The sequence below is a fragment of the Rattus rattus genome, chromosome 1, assembly GCF_011064425.1.
Source record: "Rattus rattus isolate New Zealand chromosome 1, Rrattus_CSIRO_v1, whole genome shotgun sequence".
Classification (NCBI taxonomy): Eukaryota; Metazoa; Chordata; class Mammalia; order Rodentia; family Muridae; genus Rattus; species Rattus rattus.
The window spans coordinates 34773028-34793262 of NC_046154.1; the positions used below are offsets into that span (position 1 = coordinate 34773028).

Below are 20235 nucleotides of genomic sequence, written 5' to 3' on the forward strand. Positions count from 1 at the left end.
AGGAATGTCATCCTGGACTCTGAGCCCCTCCCTCCCACAGAGTACCTTCTGCTCATAGGCTAACTCCTCTGGAATTGTCATGTCTTCTCTTCTCGAGGAGGGTGGTCACTGCTCTGTTACCTCTTCTCCAGGTCAGGGGCATCGGGTTGGCGGCATCATCGGGACATGGAGTCACACCCGGGTCTGCTCCTCAGCTTGTTCGCCAGGTTCCAGAGCACCTGTCCTGGCCTCTGGTTCTTTTCAGAGCTTTTCCCACGATGAGCACTTGGTCTCTGGAGTAGAGATATTTGGCTTGTGGTTTAGACATCTTTGTGGCAAGGAAACTGAAATAGGTAGACCAGCTCTCAAATACAGAAATGTGGCTGACTCCCTGATTTATTCCATTCCTCTTTCTTAATAAGTTAAAGTTGTATTTCTTCCAATCATGCTCCCGGGGACAGGCACAGGTAGTTCATTTAAGAATTTCTTTTCCTTTACTTGCATATTCTTAATCCTTTAATGGTACTTCTTAACATTATTAACTCTTTCCTCTTATCGCACCCCTGTCCATCCTAAGAAAGTCCTCTTTCTGGGGACTTTCACGTCTCACCATGGGTTAGGACATCCTGGCCAGTAGATAACAAGTTACCATTTACTCTCCAATGGAATGGTAGTATACTGCTACCAATTTTGTTGACACATTTATTAGCTTTTAAGGTAATTGGGTTTACAGAGATTTTTAGAATTTTGACTTTGCATGATACTTCGTTCAACCCAATCAAATATACATGAACTCAGCACGGCGAGATTAATCCTAAACCATTTGTCATGCCACTTCCACCAACAGCATTTGTTCTGAGCTGTACTTGAGGAAGCTCTTCATTAGCTATGTAGCTATGATTGGCAGCTAGACATTTGTTTTATTTATTTCTTGCATGTGGCTTTATTGGTCATCGCTTAGAGTACAGGAAGAAAGCTGCAAAGTTATAGAAAAAGCATTGGAACCAAAACAGATGGCCTCTCCTCTTTCCTTTATCCTTGTTTGTACCATTGCATAAGACAGCTCCACTCAGCATCCCTACATAACTGAGAAGTAATATTCTCTTAGGGTGTGGAGCACTGCATCTTCATTGCTGGCTTAGGGACTCAGAGTGCACCACTAATGTCTTTTTGGTTTTCTTATTTTATAGGATGAAAAGGAGCAGCTTATACAGTCCAAGAGTTCCGTTGCCAGTCTTGTTGGGAGATCAAAAACCATTGTTCAGCTAAAGCCACGCAATCCAGACCATGTGCTGAAGAGCACTTTATCTGTGAAGGCCATCTGTGACTACCGACAGATTGAGGTGAGAGTCGGGCAGGCACCTGGGCTCTAGGGGGAAGGAGATGAGAGGGAAGCCTCCAGTTAGTGTTACACTAATGGGGGAACCAAGCCTGTCAAGTCTGCACTTATGAAGGCAGGGGAGAAAAGCCAGCTGGGCCTGTTTGAGACCATGTGCTTGGGAACGGGAGAGTGAGATCTAGAGAGGGAGGAGGAGGAGGAGGAGGAAGAGGAGGAGGAGGAGGAGGAAGAGGAAGAAGAGGAAGAAGAGAAGGAAGAGAATGAGGAGGAGGAGGAGGAAGTGGTGGTAGTAGTAAGTAGTAGTAGTAGTAGTAGTAGTAGTAGTAGTAGTGTTTGAAAATGGGAATTTAAATACAAAAATGTCTCTTTAATCATTAAAAAAACAAGACAAAATAAAACAAACAAAATACCCCCAAATCTTCCCTACCTTTCTGATTGGCATTATCATTCATTCTTTGCCTAAGTGTTGATGGAGTAGGACTTTGTTATCCTTGGAGACACACATAGCATGCACTGAGTAAAACGTTATTGTCTAAGAGTCTGGGTGAAATGAGTATGTTGCTATAGACCTATAATCCCAGCACTAGGGAGGCTGAGGCAGAGGATCACTCCAAGTTCAGGCCTGCCTAGACTACATAGTGTAAAAACTCAAAGAATTAGGAGTTGTCTCCAGTTTCTGTTTATTATTTGTCTCTTAAGGTAAAGGACGGATAATTCAAAATGATCAAGCATTTTCAGGAGCCTGGTAGGAAGAGCATGGGGGCAACTCTACTCTATGGTGCTGGCACAGAGACTGTTCTTGACGTCTTAGGATCTCCTTGGAACTCCCATGTTAGTCACTCTACATGCAACAGGGACTTGATCAATACCCCTTTCCTTGACTTATTTGATGGGGCATGAATTTATAAATTTCAGGGGTCCTTACTAAGTGGTAGTGAACCAGTCCTCCCTCCCACTCCCTTGTCCCTTTTCTTTTTCTTTCTTAAAGAATGAAACAAGGGACAGTGAACAAAATACTGCCTTGATAATACAACTTTCATGAATGTGTATATGTTTATATGACAGGATATGTGTGCATGCAGAGGACAGAGGTTCTTTTATCATGTTACACTTCATTTACTGAGGTAGTGATTCTTGGTAGTTGGAGCTTCCTGATTGAGCTAGTCTAGCTAGGCAGCTTGCCCTGGGGTCTTTTCCTCTGCCTCCCAATTACTGGGCTAACAGTGGTCTGCCTTGTGCTCTTGGCTCTCCTGTGACACTAAGAATCTGAACTCTGGTTCTCATACTTGCACAGCAAACGCTTCAAGCACTGAGCCTAAGGAAAACATTTATTTATTATGTGCTTAGGTGTAGGCTTGTATAAATGTAAGAGACACATGAATGCCCTGGTGAGCATGTGCTCCTGTGTGAGTATAAGTTAGAAGGGAACCTTTGGGAGTTGATTTACTTTCCACCATGTAAGTATCAGGCCAAGGACCTTTACCCACTGATTGTCTTAGTTTTGTTTTTACTGCTGTGAACAGACACCATGACCAAGGCAACTCTTATAAAGACAACAATTACTTGGGGCTGGCTCAGAGGTTCAGTCCATTATCATCAAGGCAAGAGCATGGCGGAGTCCAAGCAGGCAAGGTTCAGGAAGAGCTGGGAGTTCTTCATGTTCATCTGAAGGCTGCTAGGAGAAGACTGGCTTTCAGGCAGCTAGGATGAGGGTCTTAAAGCCCACTCCCACAGCGACACACCCACTCCAACAAGGCCACACCCACACCAACAAGAGCACACCTCCTAATAGTGCCACTCCCTGGACTAAACATATTCAAACCTTCACAATGAAAGAAGAATTTTTTTCTTGGTTATGCTGTGGCCTTAGGATCAGACACCAGGTAATAGCAGTTGTTGGTTTCTCTGTAGTGATAATTTGTGACTTTATCTTCCCAGATCACTATTTGCAAAAATGATGAATGTGTGCTGGAGGATAATTCTCAGCGGACCAAGTGGAAGGTGATCAGTCCTACAGGGAACGAGGCAATGGTGCCATCGGTCTGCTTCCTCATTCCCCCACCAAATAAGGAGGCCATTGAGACGGCCAGCAGGTAACTGTGGCAATGTGCTATTTGGTACAGACTTCCCATTAGGTGTTTCAAGTGTCCCACTGCCAGCCAGGTAGATCTCTAATAAATCTTCTCTTCAGGTGAAATAATCCAGTGTAAACGTATTTTTTATTCTCCTGTAGTAATTGTCTTCAAGGCTTATAGTCTCCGTCTGTTAACCTAGGCTTAGTCCTGGAAACTTCTAGCTTCAATGTAATCTAGGTCTAGAATGTTTTCAGCTTCTGAGACTTACTGCTGAATAAGCTCACCCATTTAGTTCTTTCTGAATTCTGGCTGGCTGATTCAACTTACCTGTTCTGGTTCAAACTCCTCTCCAAGCTGATTTAATCTGGCTTCTCTCAGTTTTCCTGAATTGCTCCGCTTGGTCTCATACTAACTTTGGTAATTTGTGTTAATCTTCTCATTCTCTGACTTGTTCTGTCTTCACCTGTGTCTAGCCGTCTTTGTAAGATTTTTCCAGTAAAACTCTCTTCCTCTTTTTTACTTCTCTTCACTGACTGCCTTTGTAAGTAGTTCAGAGTTAGTAGCTTGGGTTAGTTAAGTAGCCCAGGGTTAATAGCAAGGTTAGCAGTTACTGCTCTTTTAAGTAGCTTGCGTGTAGCCTTTTCTGTCACATCTTTCTCTGATTTGTCACTTTATCAGCCACTCAATTAGACAGCTCTTTCAAACAGAGTGCTTCCTCTACAACCTAAATTTGCCTTTATTGTTTGGGATTAAATGTGTATAGTAAGGGTATGTCTGTATTCCAGCTAGAGGGATGAAAGTGTATGCCACAACTATTGACAGAGTTCCCCCCCGACACCCTACCCCCCATTAATAACACAGTCTCAAGGTTCACACTCTGATCAAAAATCCTGCAATAATTCAGTAATGACTCTAGACCCATTCTTGGTGTCTAGTAGAGTCTCAGTAAGTGGTTGTTGAATTACAAGACTGAAGGAACGGGTGAGGACAGGTGGGTTAGTAATTGTTTCCTTAGAGTAATAGTTTCCATTTGGATTTGCTTATTTTTCTATCTGCCTATTAAAGACGTATTTCTAAGTCCGTCCTTCCTTCCTTTCTTTCTTCCTTCCTTTCTTTCTTCCTTCCTTCCTTCCTTCCTTCCTTCCTTCCTTTCTTTCTTTCTTTCTTTCTTTCTTTCTCTCTCTCTCTGTCTCTCTCTCTCTTTCTGTCTTTCTGTCTTTCTGTCTTTCTTCAAAAGGCTCTTCAATATTGCCAACACCACAGATAACTTCTCTGGGAACCCTTTCTTGGCCCATTTTGCTCTCCTCTCCCTATGTGTGTATCTATTCTGTGGGCCTGACTCTAGCTTGATTCTAGCATTCATTTCACCTTCTTCTTAGGGTTCTCTTTATGTCTCGTTGGAGTTGTAATCATCTTATTCAGGTAACTTTTATTCTACTGGAAGTATGTTTTGACATATAATTCCACAGACAATCCAAATAAAATATCACAATAAACTCCAAAATTATCTGTGTGGTCAGAATTAGCTCTCTTTTTGTTCTTAGCACACAGCTGTACTTTGCAGTCACATCTCTGACATGTAGTTCCATTATTTCTGTTTTTCTAGGGTGGAACAGTCTTACCAGAAGGTGATGGCCCTTTGGCACCAGCTACACATTAACACCAAAAGCCTTATCTCCTGGAACTACTTGCGGAAGGATATTGATGCCATACAGACCTGGAACTTAGAAAAGGTAATTGGAAAGCTGTTACCTTTGGCCGATACCTGGTTGGTAAATTTTGTCAGTAGTAGTATTTTCGTTTCTGAAACTCTTCCCTGAGACCAATGAGGTACAGTTGAATCCAGGATGCTATTTCAGGATTAGGGAACCTTAGCAACTAGCAGTTTGAGAGGTAAAGAAATGGCAGATGAAAGAAAGAGAGTGTACTTCTCACTGTGTGGAGAAGGTGCCACCCTTGTGTAAGAGTACGCAGAACATTGAGTGGGTGACATCTAGTTTACTTTTATTAACTTACATCCAGGCTGGAACTAATAGCATACCTCTATGATCCTAGCCCCTGGAGTTGAGACTGGAGGATTATGAGTTCAAGCCAACATAAATTATCTAGTAAGACTGTGAATATGGGAAGTACAAGGGATATTGTGCAGTGGAGTTTGAGGGATAGGATGGGGTGGGGTTGCTACTAATGTTCAGATTGGAATGTTGATTATATAGATGAATTTGGTTATTGAGAATCAACATGTTTACAGTAATCATTTGAGACAAGGTCTCACTCTGTGACCCTGACTGGCCTGCACTTCACTCTGTCTGCTTTTGTCTAGTGGTGGGATTAAAGATGTGTGCCATTATGCCCAGCTGATTTATGCATTTTTGTATATATGTTTATAGAATTCACAGAATCAATAAAAAAGGAGAGAGAAATTCTGTCCTGTTGAAATTTATTCTGTTCTCTTTAGCTTCGTTCCTCAGCCCCAGGAGAGTGCCATCAGGTTATGAAGAACCTCCAGGCACACTATGAAGACTTTCTCCAGGACAGTCATGACTCTGCCCTCTTTTCTGTGGCCGATCGCTTGCGAATAGAGGAGGAGGTGGAAGCTTGTAAAACCCACTTCCAGCAGTTGATGGAATCAATGGAGAACGGTGTGTACAAGAGGCAGAGGGAGGGAGAATGGTAGAAGGAAAGCCCTGCAGGGCAGCAGTCTTACAGAGATGAATTCGCCAAATCATACTGTGGAATCCAATACTTTGGTTATTAATGATAATCAGCCTGTCACATTTCTTCAGAACCATAATGCTAATGTGTAATGCAGGAACTCGAAGGTCAGGCAGGGTATTTCCAAAGTAAGGCCTGGCTTTCATCAATGAGATTTTTGATCTGCTGGGTCCAGTGGTGCCCTTTCAGTTCTGTTATCTTTAGGTAGAGCTTAGAGATCTGTGCTTGTGTGTTCACAGAGGACAAAGAAGAGACTTTGGCAAAGGTATACATCTCAGAGCTGAAGAATATCCGACTCCGCCTGGAGGAATGTGAGCAGAGGCTGCTCAAACAAATTCAGTCTTCAGCCAGCTCTAAGACTGACAGAGATGCCAGGCAGGACGTCGCATTGAGGATTGCAGAGCAGGAGGTGAGCTGCAGGAGGAAGAGTAGCTCCTTTCCGAGTGAGTTAGGAAGTAAACGGGTGGCTTCTAAGAAGGGAGGCAGTAGGCTTAAGACGGTCCTACTCAGGAGTTCACCCCACCCTGCTGCCTGTGAAAGTGCCATTTACTGTAGGAAAGTAGGACTTAAGTTTCAAATATATAAGTGAATTGATTCCTTTCCTATTGGAAATAAGGACTACTTTTTAACATTGTTCATTTGTATCTCCATGTTTTCTGTGCGTTTGTTCCTGATAGCACGTGCAGGAGGATTTGAAGCATTTGAGATCTGACCTGGATGCTGTTTCTGTGAAATGCACCACCTTTCTCCAGCAGTCTCCATCAGGCTCGAGTGCCACAACTCTGCGCTCCGAGCTGAACCTAATGGTCGAGAAGATGGACCATGTCTATGGTCTGTCTATTGTCTGTCTGAATAAGTGAGTACCATGTCCATGATCTCTCCACTATCAGTCTGAGGAAGCCGAAGTCTTAGATCAAAGGCAGCCATTTTCTATTGAGGTCCTTCAATGAATGATGCAGACAGACTGCAGATCTTGTAGAGTAGGTGTCTATGCTGAGAAATTTTGTTTTAGTTCCTAAGAAACATGAAATAAATTTTTTTGGACTACAGTAACAAATGTCAGTGTTATGGGTGATGAGTAAATTTGAATTATTAGGTCTGTTTCTTACCTCATTTTTATTTGTTTGTACACTTCTGGAAACAACACTTAAAGATAGTAAGGAAAACAGAAAGAGACAAGGAATTAAAACTATACATCAGTGTTTGAAACTCTTTCCCCATCCATCCTTCTCTACCTGTCACTTTGAGCAATGGCAGATCTTAGAGCCTTTGGTTTCAAGTAGACTTTTGGCCTCATGCCTTTTTGCCACACTGCAGATGGTGTATCCCAGTGCCACAGAATTTCACTCTGAACTAGCTTAAACCGATAGTGTGCATGGTCAGGCTTTCTCATTCTTACAAAAGCTTGTCACCATTTAATGTGGTAAAATTGATTTGGGCAATTGTAGTTTGTGAGCTTACATAATCAACATTTTAAAACTCCAGCACTAAGCTGGGCATGCTATGGTAGGGAGAGATAGGTGGATCACTGAGTTCAAAGCCAGCCTGGTCCACTCAGTGAGCGCCAGGATAGCCAGGGCTACATAGAGAAATCCTGTCTCAGTGAAAGAAGTAAGGTGCTGATGAAGGAGTTGATTTTATCCCCTCAGGTTAAAGACAATTGATGTTATAGTACGCAGCATACAGGATGCTGAGCTGTTGGTCAAAGGTTATGAGATCAAGCTGAGTCAAGAAGAAGCGGTGCCAGCAGACCTCTCAGCTCTGGAGTCCCATCGGACCACGTTACAGGTTGGTTCTCTAGTTTCTCAAGAAGTTGATTCACCATTCATTGCCTTGGGTTAGCAGAGGATTCAGGGTGGGATGACTTGACACCGATTCATGTTTGCACTTGAATTAGGCACAGTATTTTAATGCATTTTAATAATATATAGTAAAAGGGGAGGAGAAAAGGTTAAAAGGGAAGGGACAGAAAGCCTTTTCTCCTGTCCAGTCGTGGCTTAATTAAACATTGCCAACATTTATATCAAAGAAACCTTGTAAAGCACTTTACTGTGACTTCTTTGGACTGCTGTCAGAAGTGACTAGGGGAGGGATTTTGTCTCTTGGTAGATGAGAGAGCCAAGACCTAGCTACATATGCTTGGTCTCATAGCTTAGATGTAGTAAAGTCAGGTTTCAAACATGAAATGTATCTGCATGCACATTTTTCCCATATGATATCCCGTTCTCTCACTTGACATTCCTGCCCCTGCCTTCCCAGTGTGCATCAGGAAAGGCTGAGCCTAGCCTCAGCAGAGTCCTTTCCTGGGCCTGGTTTCTGGGCCATAGGTGACAGTGGCAGCTCCACTGCAGACACTGTCCTTTTGCTTGCCTTAGTCTTCTTTTAGCAAGGAAAACGTTTGACCTGTTTCTTGTGTTTTTCTAGCACTGGCTTAGTGATGTGAAAGACAAGAATTCAGTATTCTCAGTCCTGGATGAGGAAATCTCTAAGGCCAAGGCAGTGGCAGAACAGCTCCATCACCGAGCAGCAGAGCCGAACTTGGATTTGGAGCGTTACCAGGAGAAAGGCTCGCAGCTTCAGGAGCGATGGCACCGTGTCATTGCCCAGCTGGAGACCCGGTAAGGGGTTCAAGCTTAAACAGAATCAGCTACCAACTATTTTTGTATTCATGTTTAAAAGTAGAAATTCATATAGAGGTATGTAATTTTAAAACAGCATGGAGCCCATGATAAGCTCCAGAAAAAAATTGGAATCAATTGTAAGGCAGACCTAAAGCCTAGCACTTATGTTCCACCATTAGGCTACAACCCTAGCCCAAAGCTCATTTTTTGAGAGCTTTATTTGGAAGGAAACACAGCTTTGGAAGGGACACACATGAAGATGAAGCAGTAAGGGAGGAGAGAGAGAGATCCATTTAGCAACTAGAACAGTTAAATCAGCCCTGACAATCAATAGGGTGATAAGTACTTCTGCCAGGTCACCCTATATCCCAGGCTTGCTTTCACAGCAGGAATACTGTTAGCAGAGCCAGTCTTTATCTAGTTAAGCCATTTATGACAATGACACACGCATGTCACACACACACACACACACACACACACACACACACACACACACACACACACCGGCGCTTGAGATTAAATTAGGTTCTTGTATCTGCTAGACACACATTCTACCATTTAGCCACATGTCTAGTGCTGTGTGCTCCTTTTAAAATGGACTTGAATGGTTATATGATGGCCCTTTCCTGAGGAGAGAACCTAGGTTTTAGTTCTTGCTTTATTAGGCTTGAATCTAATTTGATCCATTTTCAGAATGAGGCTTTATAGAATTTATGGCATTGGTCACAGTTGCTGATTTTAGTGGGTTCACTTCACTTCTGTCATTTGATGCCTTGCTTCTGATGTAATTTGCTCTTTCTTAGGCTAAGAAGGGAAGGAAAATATACAGGGACAGGAGCTCAACAACTCATATAAGTCTGTATTGTCTTTACTTAAATTACTACGACCCTAAAGCTAGTGAGATTGACAGACATCTGAAGATAGCAACCTCTATCTTTCTTCACTTTCTGCTACAAGAAATTACAGTGCTTTATAAATCATAGTCCTGGTAACCTGACAGATACTCTGTAAAATAAAGATATAAATGAAAAATTTGATGGGAATTATCTTGAGATTCTTGGCTCCATAGGGTTTTTCAGAGCTCTTAGGACTCGTTTTACTCACTTTTAGGACCCTGGGATGTTCATAGACATTACTCAGCCTTGCGTCACGCATCCCCAAGAGAAACGGTGGCCTCCAGGAGGCCTGAGCGACTGCACTCTCTTTATGTTAGCATTAGGATGTTTGACAGTGCTTCCCTTTGACCCTCCAGGCAGTCGGAGGTAGAAAGTATCCAGGAAGTTCTGAGAGATTACCGAGCCTGCCATGGGACTCTCATCAAGTGGATTGAGGAAACCACTGCCCAGCAGGAAATGATGAAGCCGGGCCAGGCAGAGGATAGCAGAGTGCTGTCTGAGCAGCTTAGTCAGCAGACGGTGAGTATGGCTGCAAGACAAGGGAGGAGAAGTTAGCTCATCTTAAAGATGACAGTGCTGTATTAATTCAACCTCCTCCCAATGGTTAGACATCTAAGGCCCCTCTGTTGTTTATGGTTTTTGGAAAAGATACTGATTTTATATTTAGGCCAGAGAGAGACCCATTAGGTCCTCCAATCCTGAATTTCTATGGCCATATATGGAAACTATTAAACATCTCCATTTTGTTTCTTGATATTATATTTTATTACACTAGGAGTGGACTGTAGGGGTTTGGAGAACTGTGAATGGAAGAAGATTATTTAAAGCATTTTTGGTCGATGTTTTCTTTTACTTTGTTTAATACCATGTCATTAAGTATCTGAGGTCTGAGTTTAATTGTCTTGACTACAGTCCTGGCTTATGTACTACTTACTAGCTAGAAAACATTGAAAAATTAACTGCCTTTCACTATTCTACTTCCTTATCCTTAAAATAGACACAGTTTATTATTCCTTTAAACTGCCTCATGAAATTACTGCTACAATTACATGAAGCTCTACATGTAAAGCATTAAAGGAATATCAGTTCTCAAAGCATAGCTCCAACACCAGCAGCATCAGCATCACCCTAACCATGTTAGAAATCCAGGTTCCTGGGCCCAACTCAGGACCTGCAGGACTAGCTCTTCTGTCTGTGTCTTAACTGGTCTTTTTGACTGATGTTCCTGAGGTTTGAGATTCACTGCTGTAGAATATAGTAAGTTCTCGCTGCTTAGTGATGATAATCAATGGTCATGTTGGGATACTTCGGTTTCTAGGAACTGTTTGCTGAGATTGAGAGAAATCAGACAAAACTGGACCAATGTCAAAAACTTTCCCAGCAGTACTCCACTACTGTAAAGGTAATTGTACCATATCCCGGAAGGAATAGATGATCTCCAGGTTAGGACAGACACATTATCAGCCTGAGTTCTTTTCTGGACAGATGATACAGTGCTCTCCGAGGTTGTCTCTGAGGCAGGAGTGACGTTATTACCTGAGATGCTGTTGAAATGCCCTCAACCTATTGAATCAGGTTCCCATTTTCATAAGGGTTTCCCAGATGATTTCCACACATGTTGGTGTTTGAGAAACTGGGTCTACATACTCAAAAGATTTTGGTCAGAGGAACAAGGTGATCATTATTGTTTTTAGAAAAGGTATCAGGAGCCAGGCAGTGGTGGAGCTCACCTTTAATTCCAATGCTCAGGAGGCAGAGGTAGGCAGATCTCTGAGTTTGAGGCCAGCCTGGTTTATTGAGTAAGTTCCAGGACAACCAGGGTACACAGAGAAACCTTGTCTTGAGAGAACAAAAAGATATTGGGAGAACGAGAGAGTAGAAGTAGTAAGATAAATAAGTAAATAAGTACTATTTAAATGATGAAGGTTTGGAAGGTGGGGAACAAAGCCTTCTTACAGGTTGCAGAAGAAGCACAGGATACATAGTAAAATAAGAAAAAGATTGGAAAACAGTTTCTAAATCTGTACTGAATTAGTTAGGAAAATCCACTTTTCCTATTTGAACTTCAGTTTACCCAGTGAGATCAAAGAATTGGACATCAAATCACAGAATAAAAACTCAGGATTCAACAAGGTATAACCCATAGGCTGAGTCTAGGCCACACACTCTTTTTATATGTCCAATGAAAAAATTTAAAGGAATTGTATCTTATGATACATTATTCTTTATAAAAGAATAAGATCTGGTCAATGGGTGTTGTTCAGTTGGTGGAGAACTTGCCTAGTGTAAGGCTCTGGCTTCAGTTTTTACTGTCACATAAGACTGAACACGGTAGTGCACACCTAATGCCAGCATTTGGAAGGGTTAGGCAGGAGGATCAGATGTTCAAGGCCTTCCCCCCTTCCCCCACTGGGAGTTCCCACCCTAGGCTACATGAGACCCTAGCCACTAAATAAGTAGATAAGAACTTGAATTTTCAGAGTAAGTAAAACTATATTATAAATAGCTATATTCATTTATAGAGACAACACCAGTATTTCTTGCAGGCAGAATGGCCCAATGTTTGTGAACAAACACTAAATGTAGTCCAGCAAGAAAATACTATGTTTTCGTTATGTGCTGTGTTGTTAGCTAAGAAGTCTTAAGTAAAAGTAGTCAAATTTCTCCTGTTCTTAGGACTATGAGTTGCAGCTTATGACGTACAAGGCCTTCGTGGAGTCACAGCAGAAATCTCCGGGCAAGCGCCGTCGCATGATTTCCTCTTCAGATGCCATCACACAGGAGGTGAGTGGATGGCAGCAAACCCATGTCTCCTGAGGGAAAGTGGATTGGGAGGAGAGGAGGGGCTGTGATCAGGATGTGAAGTGAATAAATAAATACATTAATGGAGAAAAAACTGAAAAGCTCTCGTTTGTCCCTTCTTTGTGTTGTCTTCCTTATTCAACTGTTGGATTTTACTTTTCTGGATAATAACATATCAAAATTATTCTTTTGAACTTATAGTTCATGGACTTGAGGACTCGATACACAGCTTTGGTGACATTAACGACTCAGCATGTAAAATATATCAGTGATGCTCTCCGGCGGTTGGAAGAAGAAGAGGTGAGAATAATTGGGCGCCCATCCTTGTTAAAGGAATGATTAAAAACGCTGTGCCTCACCGGGCACATGGAAATTAGATAGCAATATATGTCTTTTCCCATTTTATCAGTCGTACTCCATGTAGTCTCTCTGTTCACTCATGGTTCTAAAAATTATTAAACTAGCAAGATTCTGTATATAATGAACAATGTATTTCCTGTCTGACTTTGGAAACATTAACACCAGGCCAGCCTAGTGAGACCCTGATCACAGCACTGACTTTCTATTTCCTGTTACAGAAAGTGGTAGAAGAGGAAAAACAAGAACATGTGGAGAAGGTTAAAGACCTTTTGGGTTGGGTGTCTACTCTGGCGAGAAATACACAAGGAACAACTACCTCATCTCGCACTAGTGCATCCACAGACATTGAGAAGGCCATTTTGGAGCAGCAGGTGAGTAGAAAGCCCATCGCTCTCTGCACAGGGGGAGTCACGCATGGAGCAGTTCCCATGGCTGCTCCAAAGACAACCCTCATCTTAGAAAAGGCTCCAAGACTGTAACCTTCAGCTGCTTGGGTGTTCATTTACCTTTTCAAACATCTGTCTCCCATTTATAATTGTATAGATTGATTTTCTCCTTGGTTTGTGAAAACATATTTGAAATCATGTTTGACTCTCAAGTCTTGAGTTTGAAAAAAAAAAAAAAACAGCTACTTTATTTCTACTACTAGGTTCTGGCAGAAGAGCTGACAACCAAGAAAGAACAAGTTTCTGAGGCCATTAAAACGTCACAAATCTTCTTAGCCAAGCATGGTCATAAGTGAGTCTGACCTTTTCAACTAACTGAATCGTTTTTATTCTTTTATTTATTTATTTATTTATTTATTTATTTATTTATTTATTTTGTAACAATCCAGACTTTATTCCCCTCCTGGTTCACCCTTCAACTGTTCCATATCCCATACCTCCTTCCCCCACCCCCAGCCCACCCCCCACCAGCCCTGTCTCCAAGAGGATGTCTCCCATCCCCACCCCTGCAGACCCCCGATTCCCTGGGCCCCAAGTCTCTTGAGGGTTAGGCGCATCTGCTCTGACTGAGTCCAGACCTGGTAGAGGCCCCCAGCACATATACTACTGACTGAATCTTAAAAGTGACGATGAGAAGCTGCACTGGAGAATTCCTGCACAAGAGCTTTGCGTTTTGTACTGTGTTTTGTACTGAGGAGTTTTATTTTGTTTGTCTTGTTTTATTTTATTTTGTTTTTTAACCTCAGCTACGAGGAGGAATCTTAAATATGATTGACATGGGGGTATTATAGAGGATGAAAGGCAGGCATCATATAATGAATGCAAGAGGTGTAGTAGATTACAGAGATGGCAGAGATTCAGGAGGTATTAAGGGGCTGGCAAGATGACTCAGCACATAAAGTTGCTTGCTACCAAGCCCAACAAACTTAATTCAATTCCCAGGATCCACAGGGTAGAAATAGAGAATTAACTCCCCAGATTTTCCTCTGACCTCCATATGCATGTGCCCATGCAAATACACATACAATAAATAAATGTATAAATTTTAAAAAAAGATATTAAATGTGGTGAATCTATGTGTTTGGTCACATGGAAAATCATTAGAAAAATTGCTATACTAGTGGTTCATGCCTTTAATCCCAGCATAGGCAGGTAGATCTCTGAATTCCACACCAGTTTGATCTACATAGTGAGGGGTAGGCCAGACACTGTCTCTAAACAAAACAAACAAAAAACCCTTCTAGGCTTTTAGATAGGCTATTGACTATGATGATCCCACTCACACATAAGAAACACAGAACAAGGAGCGAGTTGCAGAGTAATGTAGCTTAGACATTGTTGAATATGAGAGTCTGTAGAACCTCAGGGTGGAAATACCTAGTGTGTTGTAAGATTCCTCGATTACTTTATTTATGCCTTAGGTAGACTCACCAAAGGTTCCCAGTGGGCAGATATGTAGGAAGTTTGGAAATAATGATAAAAGTCTAAAGGGACAAAGATTTAAGTTACTAATGTAGTAGAAATCATAAGGGTAAATTAATCTAAAAGGACTTTCAGATGTCCTCTGTAAAGGAAATTTAAGAGAAGGAATACGAAAATGTTGGTGGATAATACCTCAGCACCCATGAAAGTTCAAAAGAGGAGGGGGGCTCAAAAGTCAAGAAAGATCGATGAATATCTAATATATTTGGCTGTTGGAACTTTTTGGTTGTATTGATAAAAGGTTGTAGGGTGAAATCAGAGTCAAAATAATGAACGGTAAGTAAATGAGAGGTAAGGAGGCCAAGGAACTGAAATTCAACTCCTTTCCTAAAGTGTGAGTATAGGAAAGGAAGGCATTGATACAAGTAATGAGAAACAGAATGCACTCTCAAAACCTTTTTCTTAGAAGGGGGAAGACACCTGTGTTCATAGAGTGCCTTAAGCACAGCGAAGAGCCAATAATAGGTAGGAGGGGGGGTGAGTAGTCAAGACAGCTTTCCCATGCAGTATAAGGATATAGCCTCAGGTGTATCAAGAGTGAAGTCCAAGAGTAAGAGAAGTAATAGCCAGTGGTCTATTTGTATCTTACTTTTAAGTAGCTGGTTTACTGACGATTAGTGTAGTGCTCAGGCAAAATGATGAAGGGATTAACTGAGGACTCCCACTTGGATTTTCTGAGGACCTGTTAAAATTTACAAACCTGTAGGATTTCTCTATGTCTATGGGATTTTCCCTCCCTTACAGGATGTATTTGGCATCATGTGGGATCTTAGAGATCTGGTTTTTAGTCTAATTAATGAGTGGACAGGCAAGAATAATATTAAGGACCTGATTAAGAAAATCCACTGTAGGGTTTAGATGCCAAAGATAAATTGAAGATAGAGAAAACAATAGGCTCAGAGCAATTAGAAGAGCCAAAGAAAGCTTGGAGGAATCTCAGTTTGTAGGTAACATAAACAAACAAACAAACAAACAAACATAGTTCATTCTCAGAATATGGGGAAGCCAACCAACTTTTAGGTTTCACCAGATTCAAGATGTGAACCTCTAGGAAGACAGGAAATGAATGTCTGTGGTGACAACATATGGTGATATTGACATTACATGACAATATCTTGTTTCCTACCTAAAGCAGGAATCTTGTTTACTGATTGAATCGTAAAATTTAGAGTTTAGTAACCATTGTATGGTAGTAATCCATCATAGGAAGCTAACCCAGAAGGGTTACCAGTTTAAGCTCACCTAGCCTGGGCTACATAGAGACCTGACTTCTTAAAAACAAAACCCAAAACAAATAAAAATGGCTAAGATGGGGAGAGGAGACAAGGGCAAAGAGGGGTGATGAGGAATGTGCTCAACAGATACATCTACATACAAAGGCTTTATTTTTTTTTAATTGGATATTTTCTTTATTTAATTTCAAATGTTATCCCCTTTCCTGATTTCCTCTCTGGAATCCCCCTATCCCTTCCCTTCTCCCCTTTCCGCTATGACAGTGTTCCCCCACATACCCACCCACTTCACCCTAGGAAAAGAAAGAAAGTAATCTTCTTGCAACAAACCCAAAAGAAGATAGCCACAGAAACATGATTCTATCTTTAACAACAAAAATAGCAGGAAATAACAATCATTACTCCTTAATATCTCTTAATATCCTGGTTCTTTTTTTTTTTTTTTTTCGGAGCTGGGGATCGAACCCAGGGCCTTGCGCTTCCTAGGCAAGCGCTCTACCACTGAGCTAAATCCCCAACCCATCTCTTAATATCAATAGACTCAATTCTCTAATAAAATGATATAAACTAACAAACTGGACAGGTAAATAGGACCCATCATTTTGCTGCTTACAGGAAACACACCTCAGTGACAAAGACAAACTGTACCTCAGAGTAAAAGGCTGGAAAACAAAATTTCCAAACAAATTGTTCCAAGAAACAAGCTGGAGTAGCCATTCTAATATCGAATAAAATTGACTTTCAACCAAAAGTTATCAAAAAGGATAAGGAAGGGCACTTCATACTCATCGAAGGAACATTCCACTCAGATGAACTCTCAATTCTGAATCTCTGTGCTCCAAATGCAAAGGCACCTACATTCATAAAAGATACCTTCCTAAAGCTCAAAGTATACATTGCACCACATACAATAATAGTGGGAGACTTCAACATTCCACTCTCATCAATGGAAACAGAAACTGAACAGAACACAATGAAACTAGCAGAATTTATGAACCAAACGGATTTGACAGATATCTATAGGACATTTCATCCTAAAACAAAAAAATACAAAGGCTTTAAAAATAAGAAAAGTTAAAGGTGACTAGGTAAATAATAGGTAAGTGAAAATTTTAATTGGTTTAAAATGAGAATAACTGTAAAGGAATAAAGACGTATAAAATAGGACCATATCATACATTTTGAGGCCTAACAATTTAAATGTACAATGATTTTATATTATTTCAGCATCACATTTGCTGTATATGAGTATATCACATTTATATATGAGTAAGGCTAAGGAAAAGAGGAGGTCATTTTGATTGATTACAGTTCCAGATCTACAAGCATAGAGTTCTATAACCTTGACATCACTAAGAATCATAGGCTATGTGTGAGATGCCAAAGTTGCGTACGTATAGGAGACTGGTTGTATCTAGATAATCCATTCAACAGTTTTGAATATAGTTTGGAGAATTCTTCCCCTGAGAGAAATATGATGCTTCATCCTTCAGGCTTTCAGAAAGAGAGAAGGAACAGATCTCTGAGCAGTTGAGTGCCTTGAACAAGACTTACCATGATCTTTGTGATGGTTCCGCAAACCAACTCCAGCAGCTCCAGAGCGAGCTGGCTCAACAGACAGAACAAAAGGTATTTTTAGTTTTGGGCTCCATATATTATGGAAGCCCTTTAAATGGTATGAAAGTGGCTTTGCTGATTGAGAGTCATGTTCACTAGCTTGCCATTACCAATGTGACTTAATATTTAACCTCACCTTAGCAGCCATTTGTCATGTGTTTCTTTAACGGGGTTCCATGATGTGTTGGTCAGTTAAAAATATCAGAGGGCACTTACAGCAACCCTCTGTTTCTGGTCTACTCCTGTCTCCACCTACATTTTACCATTGCATATTGGAAAACAGTTGATGAGAATTTAAATTCTTTATTTGTCTGATCACAGGTCAATAAGGTTATATTCCTTTGAGACATTGTCATCTAAGAGTTGATAGCCAAGAGTTGTGGATATTGGCAAGAACATGCTTATAACCCTCTTCCTTCTGTAGAGTGACCAGGGAGAGTGAACGCCACTGACTGAGACGCTGGTTCCCCTCACCATCCATGGTCATCTTATCACATAGCATATTACCAGTTCTCACCTCACCTTCAATTTTGTACCACATGAAAGTCATCATAGTTGCTGTTGGTTGTCTTAAGTTCTTTCTGGATAAGTGTGTGTGTACATTTAACCAATTGTATCCTGTGTCTCTGGGATATACAGTGTGTCTGCCTGCTTATTCCCTATGTTGTGAAGCACTGGTCAGTTTATGTGGGGAAGGCTAATCTGGTAAATCACATTTGGTCTACATGATTCAAAAATGATTATTCAAACAAAATATATCTTGATTCTGAAACATAGATACAAATTTCTAAGTTCATAAAGTCTACAGGCTAGAACCAGCCCTGCTTTGATAGTATATTTTTAGGAAGAGTGTGCTGGTGTAGAATTTTCTGTGTAAGGTAGCCCACTCTAATGGCTGCTGCTTCACCATATAAGGGAATATGTGAAAAGTTTTAACAATTGCTTGCCGAGAACATCCAGTTCTCATTTTGAGAGGTTAAAAATGGGTGGGAGGGGGAGAAAGAAAGCCCAAGACCAGCTGCTGAGCACCACTACATTGAGCATGATGTGTCCCTGTACTGTGTGCGTTTCATGTAAAGTATTGTTCTGATTAACTGACATCCTTGCTTACAAGTTTCACTAACCCTTTGGAGTTTAAGCACAAATGCACAAAGGGAAAAAGAGGACGACCTGTTTGGGGTTCTTTTTTGCAAAAAAACAAACAGTCGCATGCTGGACGCTAACACCAAGCTTACACTGTGTATGTGATACGGCTGAGCTGCTCCGTAAGGCTCTATTTCCTATCTGCCTGAGGCGTGCTCTGCAGTGTGGGTAAGTAGAAGCCTTTTGTTTTCTTCCCTCATCTCCTTCTGTCTTACTGTTCATCTACGTCAGAATGTCCATGTTTGGTAGACTAGATTTCTCTGGATTACTTCCCAGCTCAGTGCTGCCTGTCTAGCCTCCAGTTATTAGGGTGTTGGAAGGAATTATGGAGGCTTTTCTCTTTGGGTCAATTCCAGGCTTTTTTTCAATGTCAGCATTTTTGAGATTATAACTCCTAAAGAAGAAATTAGAAAATGTCAATACAGTCCTCCCTTTTGTTATAGCATCTCTCTCTCCACAGGCTTTATATGGATTTTCTTTTTCTTTTTCTTTTCTTTTTGGTATTTTGAGGTAGCTCCTGGAACTTGCTCTGTAAACCATACTCCTGGCTCTGCCTCCTAAGTGCTGGGATTAAAGATGTGTGCAAACACACAGTTTATGGATTTTCAAAAATATATGTTTATATATACATAACCATACACCAATGAGTTTTCTTTTTAATCTCTCTAAAGTAGATACATAGTAGACCTGTATGATGTATGTGTTTCAGTTATATAAATTGAACCCTGCAATACAGAAATTAAAGACTGGGGAGAAGAACAAATGATATACTTTGTAGTGTGAGGAATTCTGCCATTAACTGGGCATATACGATGAAGTGGAGAAATTAGCCAAATCCCTCTTTGTTACCCATTCTCATTCTTATGTGCAGTCCTCAAGCTTGAAGGCCTTGCTCAGTCTTTAAAGGGGGAGCTATGGCCTAGTAGTGTTAAAGGTTTTCTTACATGCTATCTGTTTATTTGCTCACTGTTGATTGCATTGCAGATACTGTTCCTATTCATGTAGAGAAAAACTACGCTTTGAATATAGTTTACCTGTCACTGAGAATAGAAACAAAGTGCACTTGTTAGTAGACAGGGAAGTGGCTGACAATTAAGTCTGGATTATGTAGGAATAAGTTATGAATTTTAAAAAAAATCTAAGAAAATACTGCCCAAAGAGAGACAATGAATGATGAGCATGGTGGTGTCTGCTCTTAATCCCATCACTGTGGAGGCAGAGGCAGGAATCTGCTGCCGGGAAGTTTGAGGCCAGCCTACTCCATACAGTTTATACCAACCAGGACAGTCCGAGTTTCATAGTGAGACCCTGTCTCAGAAAACAAACAAAAGGAAAAAGAGCTGTAAACAGAGCTCAATGCAAGTGATCATGTAGTCAAGTGGCTAAACTCTTTAAATGATATGAAATTTGAAATAAAAGGCTTTAAATTGAGAAGTCTTCAGCAGGTGATTCTGGAATTTACAAAGGTAATTTTAACAATGTATAAGGTTTACCTTATTCTCTGAATTTAAAGACTAACTACTATTTA

General features: G+C 40.9%; 1 protein-coding gene across 1 annotated transcript in view; it reads left to right on the forward strand.

Moving 5' to 3' along the window:
* Macf1 (microtubule actin crosslinking factor 1) overlaps nucleotides 1-20235 on the forward strand; it is a 323248-nt gene that overhangs the window by 179287 nt on the left and 123726 nt on the right. The window contains 15 exon segments of the mRNA XM_032898600.1: nucleotides 1170-1322; nucleotides 3257-3411; nucleotides 5000-5126; nucleotides 5852-6035; nucleotides 6348-6517; nucleotides 6786-6964; nucleotides 7758-7896; nucleotides 8533-8726; nucleotides 9982-10144; nucleotides 10944-11027; nucleotides 12302-12409; nucleotides 12629-12727; nucleotides 13006-13158; nucleotides 13437-13525; nucleotides 17441-17576. Of these exon segments, the coding sequence (XP_032754491.1) occupies nucleotides 1170-1322; nucleotides 3257-3411; nucleotides 5000-5126; nucleotides 5852-6035; nucleotides 6348-6517; nucleotides 6786-6964; nucleotides 7758-7896; nucleotides 8533-8726; nucleotides 9982-10144; nucleotides 10944-11027; nucleotides 12302-12409; nucleotides 12629-12727; nucleotides 13006-13158; nucleotides 13437-13525; nucleotides 17441-17576 (2133 nt within the window).